The sequence below is a fragment of the Hydra vulgaris genome, chromosome 03 (genome assembly GCF_038396675.1).
Source record: "Hydra vulgaris chromosome 03, alternate assembly HydraT2T_AEP".
In the NCBI taxonomy this organism is placed as follows: Eukaryota; Metazoa; Cnidaria; class Hydrozoa; order Anthoathecata; family Hydridae; genus Hydra; species Hydra vulgaris.
In genome coordinates, this window is record NC_088922.1 from 11,946,874 (window position 1) to 11,965,000 (window position 18,127).

General features: G+C 29.0%; 1 protein-coding gene across 1 annotated transcript; it reads left to right on the forward strand.

The window, feature by feature from the left end:
* The first annotated feature begins 488 nt into the window (after window positions 1–488).
* Window positions 489–18,010, forward strand: LOC105843689 (uncharacterized). The gene is made up of 3 exons (XM_065792352.1): window positions 489–1,527; window positions 1,729–2,407; window positions 17,548–18,010. Exons 2-3 carry the CDS (start codon window positions 1,926–1,928, stop codon window positions 17,768–17,770), a joined length of 705 nt encoding a protein of 234 aa, XP_065648424.1. The 5' UTR covers window positions 489–1,527; window positions 1,729–1,925; the 3' UTR covers window positions 17,771–18,010.
* Window positions 18,011–18,127: the final 117 nt, after the last annotated feature.

Below are 18,127 nucleotides of genomic sequence, written 5' to 3' on the forward strand. Positions count from 1 at the left end.
GAGTGGCACAACATAAAATCGGGTGGTCTATTTGGCCATCAGTGTGAATCATATTTCTCATCTTGAAAGATATCGCAAAAATGAATATCCTGCATCTAGATTGACAAAGGTTTCTATAGGGAAACCCCTTCCTACCATAATTTACAAAAATTTATATTAGGGAAACTTCCTACTAAACTCTCTTAGGATTGCGCCCCACCACTAAATTCTGGATTTGCCTACGAGCACAATAAAAATGCACAATGATAATGCACAATGCACAATGATAATGCTAATGCACAATGATAATGCTAATGCTAATGCTAATGCTAATGTTAATGCTAATGATAATGCTAATGATAATGATAATGATAATGATAATGATAATGATAATGATAATGCACAATGATAATGCACAATGATAATGCACAAAAAACACAAATACGAGCACAATGATAATGATAATGACCGTCACTTTCTCGTATGAATGTCCCTCTAAGTGATTCGGACGCGTAGTAGTTATACAAAATGCGAAAGAAAAAAAGAAGAGTAAAATCAATTTGTTTGGGACACTGAACTAGAAATAAAACTATTGTGTTACGTGTGTTTTTCCGATATATTTCAGTATCCAATTTCAGTGGCCCAGCAAAAACTCGACACGCTGTCCTATTAAGAACTTCTTTAAAAACATAAACAAAACATACAAATCATCTCTTAGTCAAACAAGCAGTTATCAATCTTTACTAAAATATGTAAGAAACGAGGTGTCATTAACACATGGATATCTTATTGTTTACAAAAACATTCATATTGCCTTTGAATTTTGTCACTTTGATTTGTCTTTGATAAAAATAAAACTTTTTAAAGAAAAAGGTGGAACCTTGAAGGAGAGTGAAACATGATTATATTCTATGTTAAACGTGGAATATATGAAATCATTACACATGTACATGGCTTTTAAAAAGAAGAGTTTTATTTGTCCTTGTTTTTTAAACCGAAAGTATCAGTTAAGAAAAGCTGTTTGATGTTGAATTTATTTAATAATTGAAGATTTAGTTACAACATTCCTATTTGGACAAAAAGTTCCCAAATAAACTTGGTTATAGCTTCAAAAAGTTTCTCGTACTACTGATAAATTTTTTGAACAATAATTGTAAGCAGTTTCATTGATGTTATTTACTAAATAACATCAATAAACTAAATAATTTAATAAATTGAAGAAAAAGTTTTTTTTTAGATTGAAAAGTATGGATGGGTCTGCAGTTTTTTTTAACAGCTTTTAATCGTATTTGGAAATAAGTAATATAAATATGGCATCATATTTATATTACTTATTTCCACCAATTCTTAGGTTGGTGGAAATAAGTTTAACATTACTTAAATTGTCTGGTTGATTAGTGTGTGTTGTTATTCTTTTTTCAAAATTAATGTTTTAACTTTCAAAATACTCTGATGAACAGAAACAATTTGAGTGTGGTATTTTCAAAGACATAGTAGGTTTGTACTCCTTATCTCTTGTTTAGAGTTTTAAAATTTAGAAATTTTAAGGTGTGAGTAGGTAATATATACATATATATATATATATATATATATATATATATATATATATATATATATATATATATATATATATATATATGTATATATATATATATATATATATATATATATATATATATATATATATATATATATATATATATATATATATATATATATATATTATCTACCCACACCTTAAAATTTTAGAAAAAACACTAATATCCATACATTTAGCCCCACTTATCTTCAGTTCAGTTTGTATAAAATCAACATATGGTAGGGCAGATTTACTTTTGGAAGTTTTATTACATGATCTACGTTATGTGAATTTTGGTAGCACTGAATTTAATGTTTTAAAATGATAATGATTATTGTTTAATATTATAGTTGAAGATATATCTATCATGGGTGATATAATTACTAGCATAGCATTCAAAAAAATATTAATGTTAAATTATTTGGAAGAAGATAAAAACACAGACCATGAATTATTTCCTAATCATTCAATATTTAGATACTTGGTTTGTGGTCCTAAAAATTGTGGACGAACAAGTTTTCTTTTTGAATTAGCATTTCAATTTGCAGAAAATGAGAAAAATGTGTTATTTATAAGCAACAAACAATTTGGGTCCTTGCCTTGTTTATTTAATTTTCGATCCCAGCCATCGTCACATTCACTTAAAAGAATTAAAATTTTTTACACACCAAAGCCTAATGAGTTTTTGAAGTTATTGGCTGAAATTCATTTAGAAGATTTGATTTATGATTTAATTTTAGTAGATAACTTTGATGAAATATACAATCATAATATAAAAGAACCTTTATCAACTGCTACCAAGCTGTGTGCATTTTTATTTGATGCTGTGGATTATTTTCAAAGCAATGGGTATTATATTTATTTTTAATTTTTTATTAAGGAAGTTTTTGATAGATTTTCTGTCTATTAGAATTACAAAAACAAACCATCTTGAATTCAAGCCTCTACAGGAAGTGAGAGCTTCAGCTCTCGCTATCGCCCACACTCCCCTAAAACCTTTTACGGGAGTAATTTACAGCTCTCGCAAAAGTTTTTTTTTCTCTCTCAAAAGTATTGTAACTAAAATAAAAAACACAAAGTCAAAAAAATTTATTTAATTGGATAATAAACAGGCACGGTTTTTTGCAAAAAAAAATTTTATGTGTAAAGAATTTTTCACGTCGCAATAAATGATGCTTGTTATATGTATATTATTGTGACATAATTGTTGAAAACATATGCTTGTAACAAGTATAAAACTAAATTTTGTATTTAATAAGCAATTTTCATATAAATAAGCAGCTCTCGTAAAAAGCAGTTTAGAGGAGCAGCTCGCATGGCTTGTAATGGTTTTTAGCAGAGCTTTTCTCCGCTCTCGTGCTCATTTACTCCCACTGAGGACTGTTGAATTAATATTTTGCCTTGTAATCTGGTTAAACCTGTTATGGGAAGGTCTACAGATTTTTACCAGGATCTAAGATCCTTTTTATTGATTTTGATTCTGGATCTAGATTTAAGATCATTTTAAGTGTCTGATCTTGGATTTAGATTTTAGACCACATTTTTAGAAGTTATAGGATTTAAGATCATAATTTTAATTTTGTTTTAGGTCCTTAGGTCTAAATAATATATATTCATGTTGCGTAAATCAATCTAAAATCTCTTAAAAATTATAAATGTTTGCTATGCTGCATTTGCTATGTGCGAGCGTGTGGGCACAGACACACACACACATAAAATTTTGATAATTGCCTAGAGGTTTTTCAAAAGTTGAACATTTTCCAGGTTCCAAATGTTAAAAATCTCTTTTCAAAAATATCAATTTGTGCCTAAATGGAGTTATATAAAATTTCAAAAGTATTATTCAAGTTATGTTTAAAACATGTTTAAGATAAAAAAAAAAGAATACTTTAGTTTTATTTCAAAATAAAAAAATGTTATAAGTTATAGTTTTTATATATGAATTTATATTACATAAAATGAATAAAAGTTTCAAAATTTTTACATAAATTCCCTTAAATTTAGGCCAATTTAGATGCAAGGCTATCATGTACTCATCAGCATTAACATTAGCTAAAGGGACATTGGTGCATCCGTAATTAATGTTAGAAAATTAAAATTTTCATCAATTATCAACATTTTTCAGAAAATTTTGATAATTGCCTAGGAGTCCCTTAAAACTTCCAAATATTTGATTTGCTTAAAGCAACAAATTCTTTTAGAGTATGTCAATCTAGGTCTTTCTTTTTGAAAGACCCAGATTGACATACTCTAAAAGAATTTTTTTTCTAACATTAATTACGGATGCACCAATGTCCCTTTAGCTAATGTTAATGCTGATGAGTACATGATAGCCTTGCATCTAAATTGGCCTAAATTTATATTTATAATCTTATATATGTAAATAGCTAAATTTTTGTGTTGTATTTTTATAAAATACTAATGTATTGGTAGGGCGATGATGATGCCAATCCTTTGGAATTCATCTGAATTCAGGGTGAAGTCACAAGTTTTTTTTGTGTCCTTTTATTGCAGACATAAAAGGACACAAAAAAAACTTGTGACTTCACCCTGAATTCAGATGAATTAGGTTATATAGATTAGGGCAAGTAAAGGGGTGGAGGAGTAAAGTTTATTTTTTGCAATTTGTATAAATTGTTTTTATTTACTATTAATGCAATTTCAAGTTAATAATTTTAATGAGTTTATTTTTCATAACTTTTTTAACAATAAGATGATTACCATTTAAAAGAAAAATAGAAAAAAGAAGAGAACAAGAATAGAAATTGTAAAAAAATGACTTTTAAAAATAAAAACATTTCAGGAATGATAAGATGTGCCACAAGAAACTCCATTGTAAGAGAAGCGATTATTTATCAAGTGATTATATGATAAAATAAAATTGTTAGGTATTTTAGAAAATGACAAAAACGATTTTATTTTAAACTTTTCAGAAAAAAAAAATCTGTTGCTAATCCTCTTTTTGTTCCTAAAGCTTTAGGTGCTATTTGAGTGCTATTGCATCATATTTGGCCACTATTGCATCATGTTTGAAATAAGTTCTACTGTAATGAGTGCAAAAATTTCTTCTTAGCAATTCTGAAAGATTTGAATTTTCTAAGCAATGTGTTCAAGAAAAAGAAATAGTATATAAATCAGGGTTGATAAAAATCGATTTTTTTAAATTTAAATCAGATTTTTTTTTAATTTAAATTGGATTTTTTTCATTTAAATTACATTTTGGAAAAATATACTCTTAATCAAATAGTTTTTAAAAATATAATGAAATCATAACTAAACTAATGTAAAACATTGAAAAATCTTTTTAATGTTGATTATTTACACATTTTCAAAGATTCAATCAATTAAACTCATTGATTCTAATGCTTTTTGATTAAATAGTTTAAATAGGAAAACCAATTTGCCTGTTTTCTCAATTCCAAGTCTATTTCTAATAGTTTGAATGCACAAGACCAAATGATGAAAATATAGTTTCATCTCCTGCAGACGGAACAACAGCAGTAACTGTTCAACAACTTTCAGTAATTCCTGATTCACACAATCATTATGAGATTTCCACCAATCACATGGCTTAATAGTTTGAACAATGTTATCATGGAACATAAACTTTTGAAATGGTGCTGCTTCTGTTTTAAAGTTAACTAAAAGTGCTTTTGTAACAGTTCTTCTGCACTTCGCTTTACACCAAGGTTATTTATAATATTTGTAATATTCTTATCAATTATTGTTTTGTTTTCTTCACAAATTCTTAACAGAATCTGCCAGTGTTTTAAAAAGAAATTAAGACAATCAGCCAATGTGTTCTATCTGACATCTTAGGGCATTATAAGTCATAGCCCCTCTTTTGCTTTGTATGTAGCAGCAGCAAAATGGTTGTTTCTAAAATACTTAACAACTTGAACAATCTCCTGATGTTTGGAATTGCCAAATCTTGAGCCAACAGATTGAGAATATGAGCTGAACATCCATATGTAATTGCATTAATGCTATCTCAAGTTTCCAATTGTCTCATTTTTGACACATTTGCTGTGTTATCAGTTACTACACTGCAAACTTTACAACCAAATTGTTTTTCGCATTTGTTGATAGAATTAACAGCAGTGTCAACCAAATAGTCAGAAGTATGTGAATGGCCGGAGGTACCAATTGTATCTGCAAGATAGATATCTGAATTCATTGTTGTTACTGTTGCACAAACTATTGGTTAATTATGAACATTGCTCCACCCATCAATACTCATGGTTACAGACTGATCATGTAGCAAACCTGAACAGCTAGTTAAACTGTTTTTGTGAACAGTATCTAGTAGTTTTCCAACAATATTGATTCTATTAGGAGGGTTATATCCTGGGCGTAAAAAATGGATCACATTGATAAACACTGGATGGTCAACTATCCTGAAAGTCGAGTTAGTAGCATAAATTATTCTTGCTATCTGCTCATCAATAGGTTCTTTTTCAGATTTAATGGTTTTAATAAGGTATGAATCCAATTTAGTTGTCACTGTCTTGCCACTGCTTAGTCTTGTCACTGTCTTTTTATTTTTTGTGTTTTTAACACAAAAAATTTGTTTTATTTACAGCAGATTGACTAGGCTCAGTTTTCTTAACAGAACATTGACTAGTGTGTGGTTCTTCAGTTGTCTGGTTGATATTTTCTAAGGTTTCTTGACAAATAATAATGTTTCTGTCATCTTTAACATCTTTCAGAAAATTACATTTACCAGCACTTTTGTGGTTTCTCATTCGAGCAACCAAACCTGTACACCGCAGCTTTTTCATTTAGCTTTATTACCCTTTTTCCCAAACTTTCCAGGTATTTCTTCAAACCATGTCCAAACTGCATCTCCTTTTTTACCGGCACCAGACATTTTTGTTTCTAGTTATATTAATTTTATTTTACAATTACAAAATAATAACCAATTATAAATGAATACTGTAATTTTAAAAAGTTTGAATATACTCTTACGTAAAAAGGAATTTATTTATATTTATTATATAAATAGTAACAAAAACAGAAATTAATGTAATTAGTCAATAACTTAAAACATAAAAAAATTTACTTACATGGATAAAAATCTTACAATAAATTTAAAAATTTAATGATTTATATGACTAATATATGTTTTATAATGCATTATCTGACTATTATAACTAATACTAGTTTATGCAGTAGTTATATTTAGCTAGTGCAATTTACTTTAATTTGATCAATAAATAAATAATCATTAAAAATAGTTAAAATCAAAAAAACTTTATTTAAATCATGATTTTTATTTATCTGATTTAAATCATGATCAATCGATTTAAATCAAAACAACCCTGGTATAAATATAACAATAGGTAGTATTTAAGATGATTTTATGTTAAAACTATTTGACAAAAATCCCAAGTAATGGTTGGCTAAAAATGGTATACACCTTAATTATGCTGTTTGTCTTTTTCAATTTCTAACTCAGATTGTGACTCATTTTTCAGACAAAACTTATTACTTACCTTCACTCCTTGATTTCTGTCTTGTCTTTGACCCTAGTTTGCGCTTGATTTCTCCTTGTTTCCTTTTAGGTAAACCATGCTATAATCTCACTAAAACTTCAATCTCATACTTCAGACTCACTCTATCATTGCTGTTCTTATTTGACATTTTATCATTGATTTTCTTTGTGACAGTCCTTGGACTGATTATTGTGTCTCTCCTATATAATCTCTTGCATTTAAGCAGGTTCGGATATTTTTATTTTGCAAAGAATTTTTCTTTTAATTCTTTTAAATCTAATAGCCTTATCTTGACAAAAAGCATCACTATTTGATTGCTTAGAACAGATGATCTTAAATGCGATCTCTCTTCTGTGTTCAATTAGAGTTTGCTGTGGCTGGTAAATTTTAACGAAATAAAACTGAGTTGTTTACTATCACAATATTGTTGATATTTTTATATTGATGAATGGCAACACTCTTACTGAGTTCACAACTGATCTCTTATTGAAAGGTATATACAATTCATTGCTAAGTTCGCATCAGCTAAGTTGTCTCTCTTTATCATGCTCGCTGTTTTCGTATAGTATGCGACCGGGGTCAGGTTTGATAAAATCTAGCCAGGGCTGGGCCTGTGTTTGACCAGGGCTGCATAAACATTTATACATCTTAAATTATATATTTTTTATTCAAAACTCACATTATATTTTTTATATATATGCATATGTAAACATCATTATGATCAACATGATCATAATCATCATCATTACCACCACCACCATCATCATCATCATCATCATCATCATCATCATCATCATCATCATCATCATCATCATCATCATCATCATCATCATCATCATCATCATCATTATCATCATCTGATCATCTTCTCTTTTGATAAATACTACACCATATAAATAATAAAGTTTATAAAAGTATGAAAGGATTTTGTATGCCAGCATTTAAATAAATCTTTTTTACAAGAATGTCTCTCTTAAGAACAAATGTCCTTTTATTATTCCAAGAAGCCAATGTAAAAAGGTCCTGTCTGATGTTAAGCTCTGTTATTCTCAGTTTACTAAATCTTGTATCTTATCTCAGATGTTAGGTTCTAGATGTTAGGTTCTCAGATGTTAGGTTCTAGAGACTTTTGGTAAGTCTTCAACAGTGTCATTAATTAAATTAAGTCTAACATTTAATCTTTAATTCACGGGTCTGATCTTTTCACTTCTCACCAAAATAAAGTAGAGTTATTTGCAAAGAAATCTTATTCTAATTTGACTCACGAATCTAATTGGTATACTCCTCCTGCCAGTTAAACCAAATTACTCTTTCAATGCTAAAGTTAATTCTCAATTAAACGCTTCTACAGTTTGTGCTCCAGATAAGATTTCCATCATAGTCTTTAAAAAGTGTTCTCCAGAACACTTAAAAATTTTTCTAAACTTATGATTTTTCAAAACTCCAGAAAACACTTGACCTCTCCAACTACAACTAAAACTGCAGTATTAAAGTTATTTTTGAAGGCCTACACTCTTCTTTATTTCAAGTAACTTTAAGGGTACGACAATGTTCTATCTGTGCTCGTGTATTGTTTCTTATCTACAATATTGATTTTCATGGAAATATTACATCTAAAGTGGCTTTATTCGCTGACAACTCAACTTTATACTAGTGTCTTGACAAAAAATCTTTACTTTTTGATCACTTAGAACAAGCAGCCAATTTTTAATCTGATCTCTCTTCTGTAACAGCCTAATGCTTGCAGTGGCTTATGGATTAAAATTCTGGACTTAAAATCTACAACTTTTGTTAAACAACAAAACTCATTTATTTAATGCAAAAAAATAATGCAATGTTAGCATTCCTACATTAATGAATAACAACCTTCTTACTCTCAGACAAAGTTAAAAGCACATTGTAAATGTAATAAGACCTGCCAAGCTTGAGCCACTCTCCCATTGTTGTAAGGCTGCATTTTTTTCATTTTTCTACAAATACTATCATAGTCAATGCTCAAACGAGCTCACGTCTATTACAATAAACCAAAACTTATTCTTGCTTGGTTTCTTATTCAACAAGTTGCATCCCTTTACTGTATCTGTCCCTTCATGCTATAAAAACTTTTATTAATCCAGTTTTTTCCTTGCACATCAAAAAAACCTTATAACTCTTACGTCTTCATGTTTTCATATTTTATACAACCTACTACTTTTTAAGTCTTCAGTTAACTGTTTCCTGGTATTTTAACTTATTATCTATTTTAAAGTAACTCATAACTTAATAGTGGTTAGTTGCAATCTTGTTGGAAGTAAATTAGATTTTAAAAATGTATAAATATTTGCCAGTATTTAATAAATAGTTAATGTATAATAGTTAATGCATAAAATTATAATATATAAAGTTTTATAAATGTAATAATAACCCCGGCTAAAAAGGCTTACCATTTCCATACTCCTGATTCCATTTTCTAACTCTATAAATCTCTCATTCATCCCTGTATGAGAACTAATCTAAGCCTTTCTCTTCTAGACAAGATCCAAAAATGTATTGTAAATGTAGTTGGAACTGCTTTAGCTGCCAAACTTTAGCCTCTGTCATATTGTTGTAATACTGCATCTCTTTTTTACAAATACTGTCACTGCTCAAATGATCATCTCTTTTTCCATCAACAAAAATTCAATCTTGCATAACTCCTCATTTAGCAAAGTTGTATACTTTTACTTAATCTGTCCTTTCATGCTTTAAAAACTTTTCATTTTTAACACTTCCTTTCAACTTTTAGTTATAAAAAATGGTTACAAAGTAAATATATTGGTTGTTGGCTGTCTATCGCTAAAAACTAAAGACAACAAGTTCTTATTCAAAATATTCAAAGTATAAAAATTATTTAATATTATAAATTCACATTCAAAAAATCATGCTTGGTCACAACCCTCCTCCATCCTTTAACCACTCAAACTATGTAATCTATTATCAAACTGGTAGGACCAACTATTCCTCTGGTAGAAAATAGTAAACCATATTCTAAAAATAAATATAAATGTGTACAAAAAAAATACTATCTACTATACTGTCTACACATATATGAGGGCACAGTTAATAACTGTGCCCTCATATATGTAGACAGTATAATAGATAGTATTTTTAAAAATATTTTATGTGTTTTATGCCCTATATATATATGTGTATATATATATATATATATATATATATATATATATATATATATATATATATATATATATACACACACACACACACACAGCGGTGTACACTCTGACTTTTAATCAGTTGCCAGAAGGGTGATTGAAAGTTATTAGTTCCTTAATTTGACTTTTTGACCGCTGCCTTGTTGAGTTGCCTGTCACTATTTTTTATAAAAATTTTCGCGGATTTCTTGCATATTATAGTCATTTTTTCATTATAGAGCTCAGAATAGACTAGAGATAATTTGCATAAAAAAAAGTAATATTGTAAACTATTAATAACATTCACTTTTCTACTTTCAGATAAAGCCCTTTAAAACCCTTTTAATATTTTGTAATTATTAAGGTTATACTTGTTACAGGAGCCTAAAAACAAACAATTGATAAAAAAAACTATTGATATTATGAAATTTTTTTCAAGTATTTCGATATAACTAAATTTAGTTTGAACCTTGCTAAAAATGAAGTTAAAAAAAAAATTTTTTAATTTCTTTTTGCCTATATTTTGCTATATTCAACTTGTTTCTCCGCGCAGCGACCTTGTTCGTCAAGGTTTGTCTTTCAAAGTTATAGAGTTAAGAGAGGGTTAAAACCACAAATAAGTAGCCTTCTTGTCTGTAGTAGCCTTCTCGGCCTTGGGAGGTGAATTAAAATTAAAAAAAAAAATGTATTCGCTATAATAATCTATGATAATCTATAATGGAGAGACTTATATTTTACGTAATGAATTAGTTAGCAGAGGATTAGATAAAAACTTTAATAAAAATTGCAAAACTATTTTACATTTATTTGAAACAAAATTTTCAACTCAACTTTTTACTATTATACATTCCTTAAAAACTCAATTAAATTTTTTAAAATCATATTTAATTTAAAGTCTTTTAAAATTAATTTTTTTTTAATAAACAATTTGTTTCTTTAAAATATTCTCAGTTGCGGTTAAATGCTTTTTTTTTAAGACCTCTGAATAAATGTCTCATAAATGATGTTAAAAGATAATTTAAATATTCCAACAAAAAATTTTTTTTCTTCCTACTGAATGCTTTCGACTTTTATGTAAAAACCAAGCTGCATAACACTTCTTAACAAGGCTTGTCAAAGTTTTTTTAAGTTCCAATACTTTATCTCTAAATCCTTAAATAAAATTTGTAAAAAAAATAAAAATAAAATAGTATTTTTGTTTGAATGATGAAACTTTTTAGTTTTTATTAAGAATGTATTTTATTAAATACGTTTAAACGCTCTTCTTATGCTTAAATTAATAATAGAAAATGCAGAAAAACAAACTTAGACTTTAAAAGTTGTATTATTATTTTAGATAGTTACTTTTCTTTTTATAGAATTCTTAAACTAAAAAAAAAACAAAAAAAACTAGAACTGCTGATAAAAATCAAGTCGCATATTAGGGCGACTTAATTGCATCTATCAAATATTTTTAGTCGCCCTTCACAAAATTTGGTCGTCTGGTACCATCAGGCGACCACAAGTGTACACCTTTACAATGCCTGTGGTAATTAACTGATTTCTAAAATTGTTCAAAAAAATTAGAATCATCATGGTCACCCTGGTAATTGTAATGTGTAATCCAGCATGCCTGCCACATGTCCTGGACTGGCTTTTCTAGTAAAGGCTCCAAATGTAATGTATATCTGTTACATAGTTTCATGCCTAAGATGATGAATGCTGGATCTTCTCAACTCTACTTAATGGTTTTTGCTTGTATCTTCTTAGTAGTCTCCTTAGTAGTAATGCAACTCTTTCTTTTATCACCTAATGAGAGTACACCTCTAAAACTCAGTTTCTAAAGCTGGCTGGTCAGAAAGATTTTCTTCTCTGGGAGCTACAACAGACTTTGTCTGTTGTAGCTCCCAGAGAAGCTGATTCCATCAACACATAAATTATCAGAGTATTTACAGTGCCATATTGCACATGAAAGGTGTCTCTGTTATGTTTTTGGTTTGGATTGTTGGAGTCAGACAGGGAGTCTAAGTAGATTAATAAGAATGAGACTGCATTTCTGAGGGTGCTATGGGCTACTATGATAAAGTTAAGTTCTCAGTTAATTAGGAATTTTTAAACATCTTCACTTCCAACAAAGCTCCAAGTAACCACTATTAGAGTTGGAAGTTACTAGATGAGAAGAGATAAAGTTTATAAAGCAAGATAACGATTAAATTATATGAATCAAGAAAACTAAATGAAAGGAGCGAATTCTAAAGAACTGATGTTCAAGTCAAAAAATGATTAGGGCAATTAGGAACAGTCACAGTAAAATAATGAGACCTCATTAAATTATGAGTAACACAAGAATGACACAAGAGGCATTAGCTTTTTAGAGCAGTGCCCATTTTAGTATTTATAGAAAAGATGATGTGATAATGATTGGAGGTTGGCTGCAAGAGCGGGTCCAACTATGTTTACAATGCGTTTTTGCACCTTGTCTAAAATAGAAAAGGCATTATTCAAAGATCCGCTCCAGATATGGCTACAGTATTCCATACAAGGCCGGATTTGAGATTTATAGAGATAAAGAATAGATTCTGGAGTAAAAATATAGCGAGCACGGTAAAGAGATGCAACCTTAGCAGATGCTAATTTTGAAATGAATTTGATATATGGATTCCGAGAAAGATCGGAAATAAGAATTAATCCTAGTAGATAATGGGTTACTGACTCATTGAATACATTACCTTATAATATTAATTATAAATATAGGAAGATCTAGATTGTTGCGATAACAATTAGCTAAAAAAAAGTTGAGTTGAAGTTCACCAGCTGCTGGGAGCCCCGTGCTCTAGCAGGAGTGAGATCCTTTTTAAGCCCCAATGCCCGCTCCAAGCAATCAATGTTGGTTTCTTATCAAGACAAGAATAATTAGTAGTATCATCAGTGAACTAAGTCACTTTAGATGTGAGAACTTCTGGGAGATTGTTAATATAAATCGAAAAAAAGGATAGGGCCAAAGTCAAATAAAACCTTGAAGAACCCCTGAAGTTAAATAAAGAAGAGTGCTGTCCATTGAGGACAACTTTTATACTAAGATTGGTAAGGAAGGATTCAGTTATCTTAAAGATATTACCTAATACATTGTAAGAAGAGAGCTTATGAAGAAGACCAGTATGTCAAACTTTGTCAAAGGCTTTAGAAATGTCAAGAGTGATAGCCTTAACCTCTCAACATCTATCTAATGCATGATAAAACCTATTGATTATTATCGTTAACAAATCAGCAGTAGAATAAAAAGATTGAAATCTATATTGATGATCAGAAAGTAAATAATTGAATTCAAGACGAGAAATTAATTGGTTATTAGTTAAAGACTCAAAAATCTTGCTTATGATAAGAAGAAGACTAATGGGATTGTAGTTAGACAAGTCAGATCGCTCTCCAGAAATTTTGAAAATAAAGATAACTGATGCCGCATCCCAGCAGGCTGGAAAGCAAGACTTTGATAAGCGCTTGTTAAATAGTTTTGTAAATATAGGCAACAGCTTTAGAGAACACTTTTGCAAGACTATAACAGGTTGACTGGACCACAAGTTGTAGAAGATTCTAAACAGGAAATCACTTTAAATACAGAAGCAAAAGTGATACAAATATCAAGCAATGGATCAACCTGTTTGTTGGCTATATCAGGTAGGATGTGATTAGTGGAATCGAGAGATAAAATTGATGAAAATTCTTAACAAACAATTCAGATTTGTTTTTAAGTGAGATAACAAAACCTGAACCATTCATTAGAGGAAGAATAGCAGATTTGCCTTTATTATAGACACTGTTAAAGATTCTCCAGAAGTCTTTGGAGCCTAATTTTGGAGATGAAATACAAGATTTTGTGACCTGAGAATAGCGAGCTTTGGCATTAGACAAAATCTTTTTAGAGAAAACAAGCTGTCATCTGAAGCACCTTAAGGTGAACTGAGAAAGAGAAACTGAGCACTGACAAACTGAGCACCTAAAGAGAAACTGAGCATTGACAAGTATCAGAAACAAGACTTAAGTCGAGTAGAGAGGGTAAATAATTTGGATTGTCTGGAAAGCAACTAGGAATGTTGGCTATTTGTGTTAGAAATAGAGAAAGGCAACAGTAGTGGGTCTTAACAACTGCAGAGTTACTGACACTAGAACCAAGCCATTAAGTGTGATGAACATTAAATCACCAAACGCAACAATATTGGCTGAAGGATAAAGTGAAAGGGCTAGGTCAGTTTGATCAGGATTAACATTAAAAAGAGTGCTGTCTTGAGATGAAGGAGAGTGATATAGAACAAAGAAAAAAGTGCTAGAGTGAAGCGGTGCTAGGGGAAAGCACTTAGAAGAATAGTCTGTGGATTCAAACCTGATTTCCTGATAAATGGTTTTTATGAATGTAAACGCCAATGCCAAGCATTTGACTATTGGATTCTTTAAAAATTAAAGTTTTTATGAATGTAAACGCCAATGCCAAGCATTTGACTATTGGATTCTTTACAAATTAAAGGAAGATAACTGTCAACATTAAGATCGCAAGATAAGAGAGCTAAACTCAAATTCGTCTCACAATGAGCAAATAGGTCTGGTGAACTTTGCAAGAGATATGACTCAACAGAAGAAAAGTTACTTAATAATTTTTTGTGTTTTATAGTTTTTGATCATAGATTTTGAATGTAAACGCCAATGCCAAGCATTTGACTATTGGATTCTTTACAAATTAAAGGAAGATAACTGTCAACATTAAGATCGCAAGATAAGAGAGCTAAACTCAAATTCGTCTCACAATGAGCAAATAGGTCTGGTGAACTTTGCAAGAGATATGACTCAACAGAAGAAAAGTTACTTAATAATTTTTTGTGTTTTATAGTTTTTGATCATAGATTTTGAATGTAAACGCCAATGCCAAGCATTTGACTATTGGATTCTTTACAAATTAAAGTTTTTATGAATGTAAACGCCAATGCCAAGCATTTGACTATTGGATTCTTTACAAATTAAAGGAAGATAACTGTCAACATTAAGATCGCAAGATAAGAGAGCTAAACTCAAATTAGTCTCACAATGAGCAAATAGGTCTGGTGAACTTTGCAAGAGATATGACTCAACAGAAGAAAAGTTACTTAATAATTTTTTGTGTTTTATAGTTTTTGATACTTTAGTTATCTTTTAAATTGGTTAAAGAACTTGACTCAAAGCACAGGTAGTACTCAGTGCACTATTTAATAGTCTAAGCAATTGCATCATTACTATTTTAAAAAATTAACCTGACCTACTTGCTCTTGTATGATTTTAAATATACGAAATCATGTATACAATCCATTTTAAAGTTAGTATCTGCTGTTTCCTATTTTTACTGAAAATGTTTGAGTGGCAATTTGGCCTAATTTTTAACTAGACCTCTATGAGCTATATGATGAGGCTATGAAGGCCGTTGTTGCTGGTATTCCATTAAAAAAATGATATTCTTCTGAGACCTACAAAGTTTCCAGATTAACTTTTAGAGATTATCTCTGTGGTAAGACCAAAGTATGTGGAAGCCTTGTTGAACTGCTATTCCTGCTGATGAAGATTTGAAACATACTTCCTTTAATTTCATAAAAATGTATTGCAATGTTTTGTTGTTTAAATTAGGTTTTTTTGTTAAGTGGCCTAACATCATACTTGGACTTTTCAAAAATAATTTTCATTAATAAACTTTCATTAAAGTTTTAAAGCCACATTGCTTTTTTTATCAGCATTAATTTTTTTCATTCTGAATATTTTATTGTGAACATATTTTATATGCTTTTGAAAGAAAACCTTTAAAAATACTTATTGCTATGTTAAGTGAAATTGAAGAATGTGGTTTAATTAATACATTAGTAATTGCTTGCTTACAATATATTGATAATTCGTATTTATAAAGAAATTGATTGGTGGAAATATATCCTTCTGATGCTGTTCCACCTAGATTATATGGATGCATTAAAGCACGTAAAGTGATAAATGTTACCCTATGTGAACTATAGTTTCAACTATTGGCACACCAGCTCATAAACTTTCGCAACATCTTGTATTAAAGCTTTAAGTTTTAATATTGCACCAATAACTTATAAAAAGTATGTTGATGATAGTCACGCTCAATTTTTTAATATTAATAATGCAAATTCTTTTTTAGATAATTTAAATTCACAGGATACAGCCATCCAGTATACTATTGAATACAAAAATTCCCAAAATCAACTAAATTTTTAACTAAATCTAACTAAATTTCTAGACGTTTGTATTTCCACCAATCAGTTTCTTCATAAATACGAATTTTCAATATATCGTAAATAAGCAATTACTAATGTATTAGTTAAACCACATTCTTCAATTTCACCTAATAAAGCAATAAGTATTTTTAAAGGTTTTCTTTCAAGAGCATATAAAATATGTTCAGAATGAAATTGAGTTTCTTGAATAAAAATAATATATAACCGAATATATTTTTTTATCTTTTTTATTTTATAGAGAGAACATGCACTGAGTGTATATACATTGATTAACTTATAAGGAAAACATGTAAATAGTGCCACTACATCGACTGAGGGGGTTGGGCAAAACTTTTTGACAACTATGTCAAAGTCTTATTTTAATTTAATTTAAATTATATAAATCTCCTAAGGATTTAGTTCGGTAGTCTAAAGGTAGGTTGGTACATATAGTTCAGTGCAGTAGTCTGAAGTACAAATATAAAATATTTTTTTGATAGGTTTTATTAAATATGTTATTTTAAAATAATTTATACAAGAAAATAATTTTTTAGGTGAAAAAACCAATCAACAAATAATATATCACAGGAAGAAAAAATTAAAACAGTATTTAATAATATTTGTATCTCTTTAAATTTGTATGGAGCAGGAAGCATTGTTTTTGCATTTATTTCAAATTACCTAGCAACATAACATATTGTCTTTAAGTCTTTTTTTCAAAACAACTGTTTCTGGTGCAGGAGAGGCTCCTTTGCTTTGATGAAGGTAACCTGGAGAAAAAAAACTCTAATTTAAAACCCCCAGTTTAATTGTTAAGTAAAAGGAGAAAGTATTCTTTAGCATAGAACAACAAACCTTTTAGTGGTTCAAAAAGTACTTACAATAAAAAATAGTTTAAAAAATGCTTACAATAAAAAGTGCTCTAATAAATAAGTTAACTTAAAGAAATATATTCTGTTGTAATAAATTTCTTTAAATTTTTTATGTTTAAATTAAAAAATGGCATTAAGTAAACTTGTTTAGATTACATCTGTGTGAACCACAGACATTAATTGAAAGGGTATTTAATAAAAAATTAATTTATTGTCTTATATTATTAGGGCTAGAACAGTTTTGGTAGTTTCTATCACATGTTATTCTGGTTGCACCAAATTTATTGAGGTGTTAGAGAAACAATTATATAACCGTATCGAATATTACCCTCATCATAGTGGAGTTGGTTATGTCATAAAGAGCAGCAGTTGTTTAGGCAGTGACAATGACAGCGATGTTATTGGAATTCATTCTTATTTCAAAGAAGGACAAATATGGTTGGATTTATAGTATAAATAGTACATTATGAGTGTGTATAGTGTTCCCAAGTATGGGAAGTTTAAAAAATGTCTGTGTGTGTGTATTGATTATATATAAATAAAGAATATTAAAAAAGTATTTTTTTTACAAAAATTCTCTAATATTTATTAATTAAATTTGTTAACTTGTTTTTATCAATAAAGTTTTATTCTTTTTGTAGTTAGTTATTGCATAATTTTTGTTTGTACAAAGATAAAAATCTTTCTTTTTCTTCTTTTTTTAGTTGTATAACGGGTGATGCGGAAGTTATCGGACAAAATAAAAACGTCAATAACTTATTTATAAATAAAAAAACAAACTACTATTATATTTTTTTTAAATAAAGCA

What these genes read in the sequence shown, in the direction of transcription:
- LOC105843689 (XM_065792352.1), top strand. Translation starts at nt 1,926, where the DNA reads ATGGGTGATATAATTACTAGCATAGCATTCAAAAAAATATTAATGTTA. An exon ending in GATTATTTTCAAAGCAATGG is followed by an intron (nt 2,408 to 17,547) that starts GTATTATATTTA and finishes TTATATTATTAG; the next exon opens with GGCTAGAACAGTTTTGGTAG.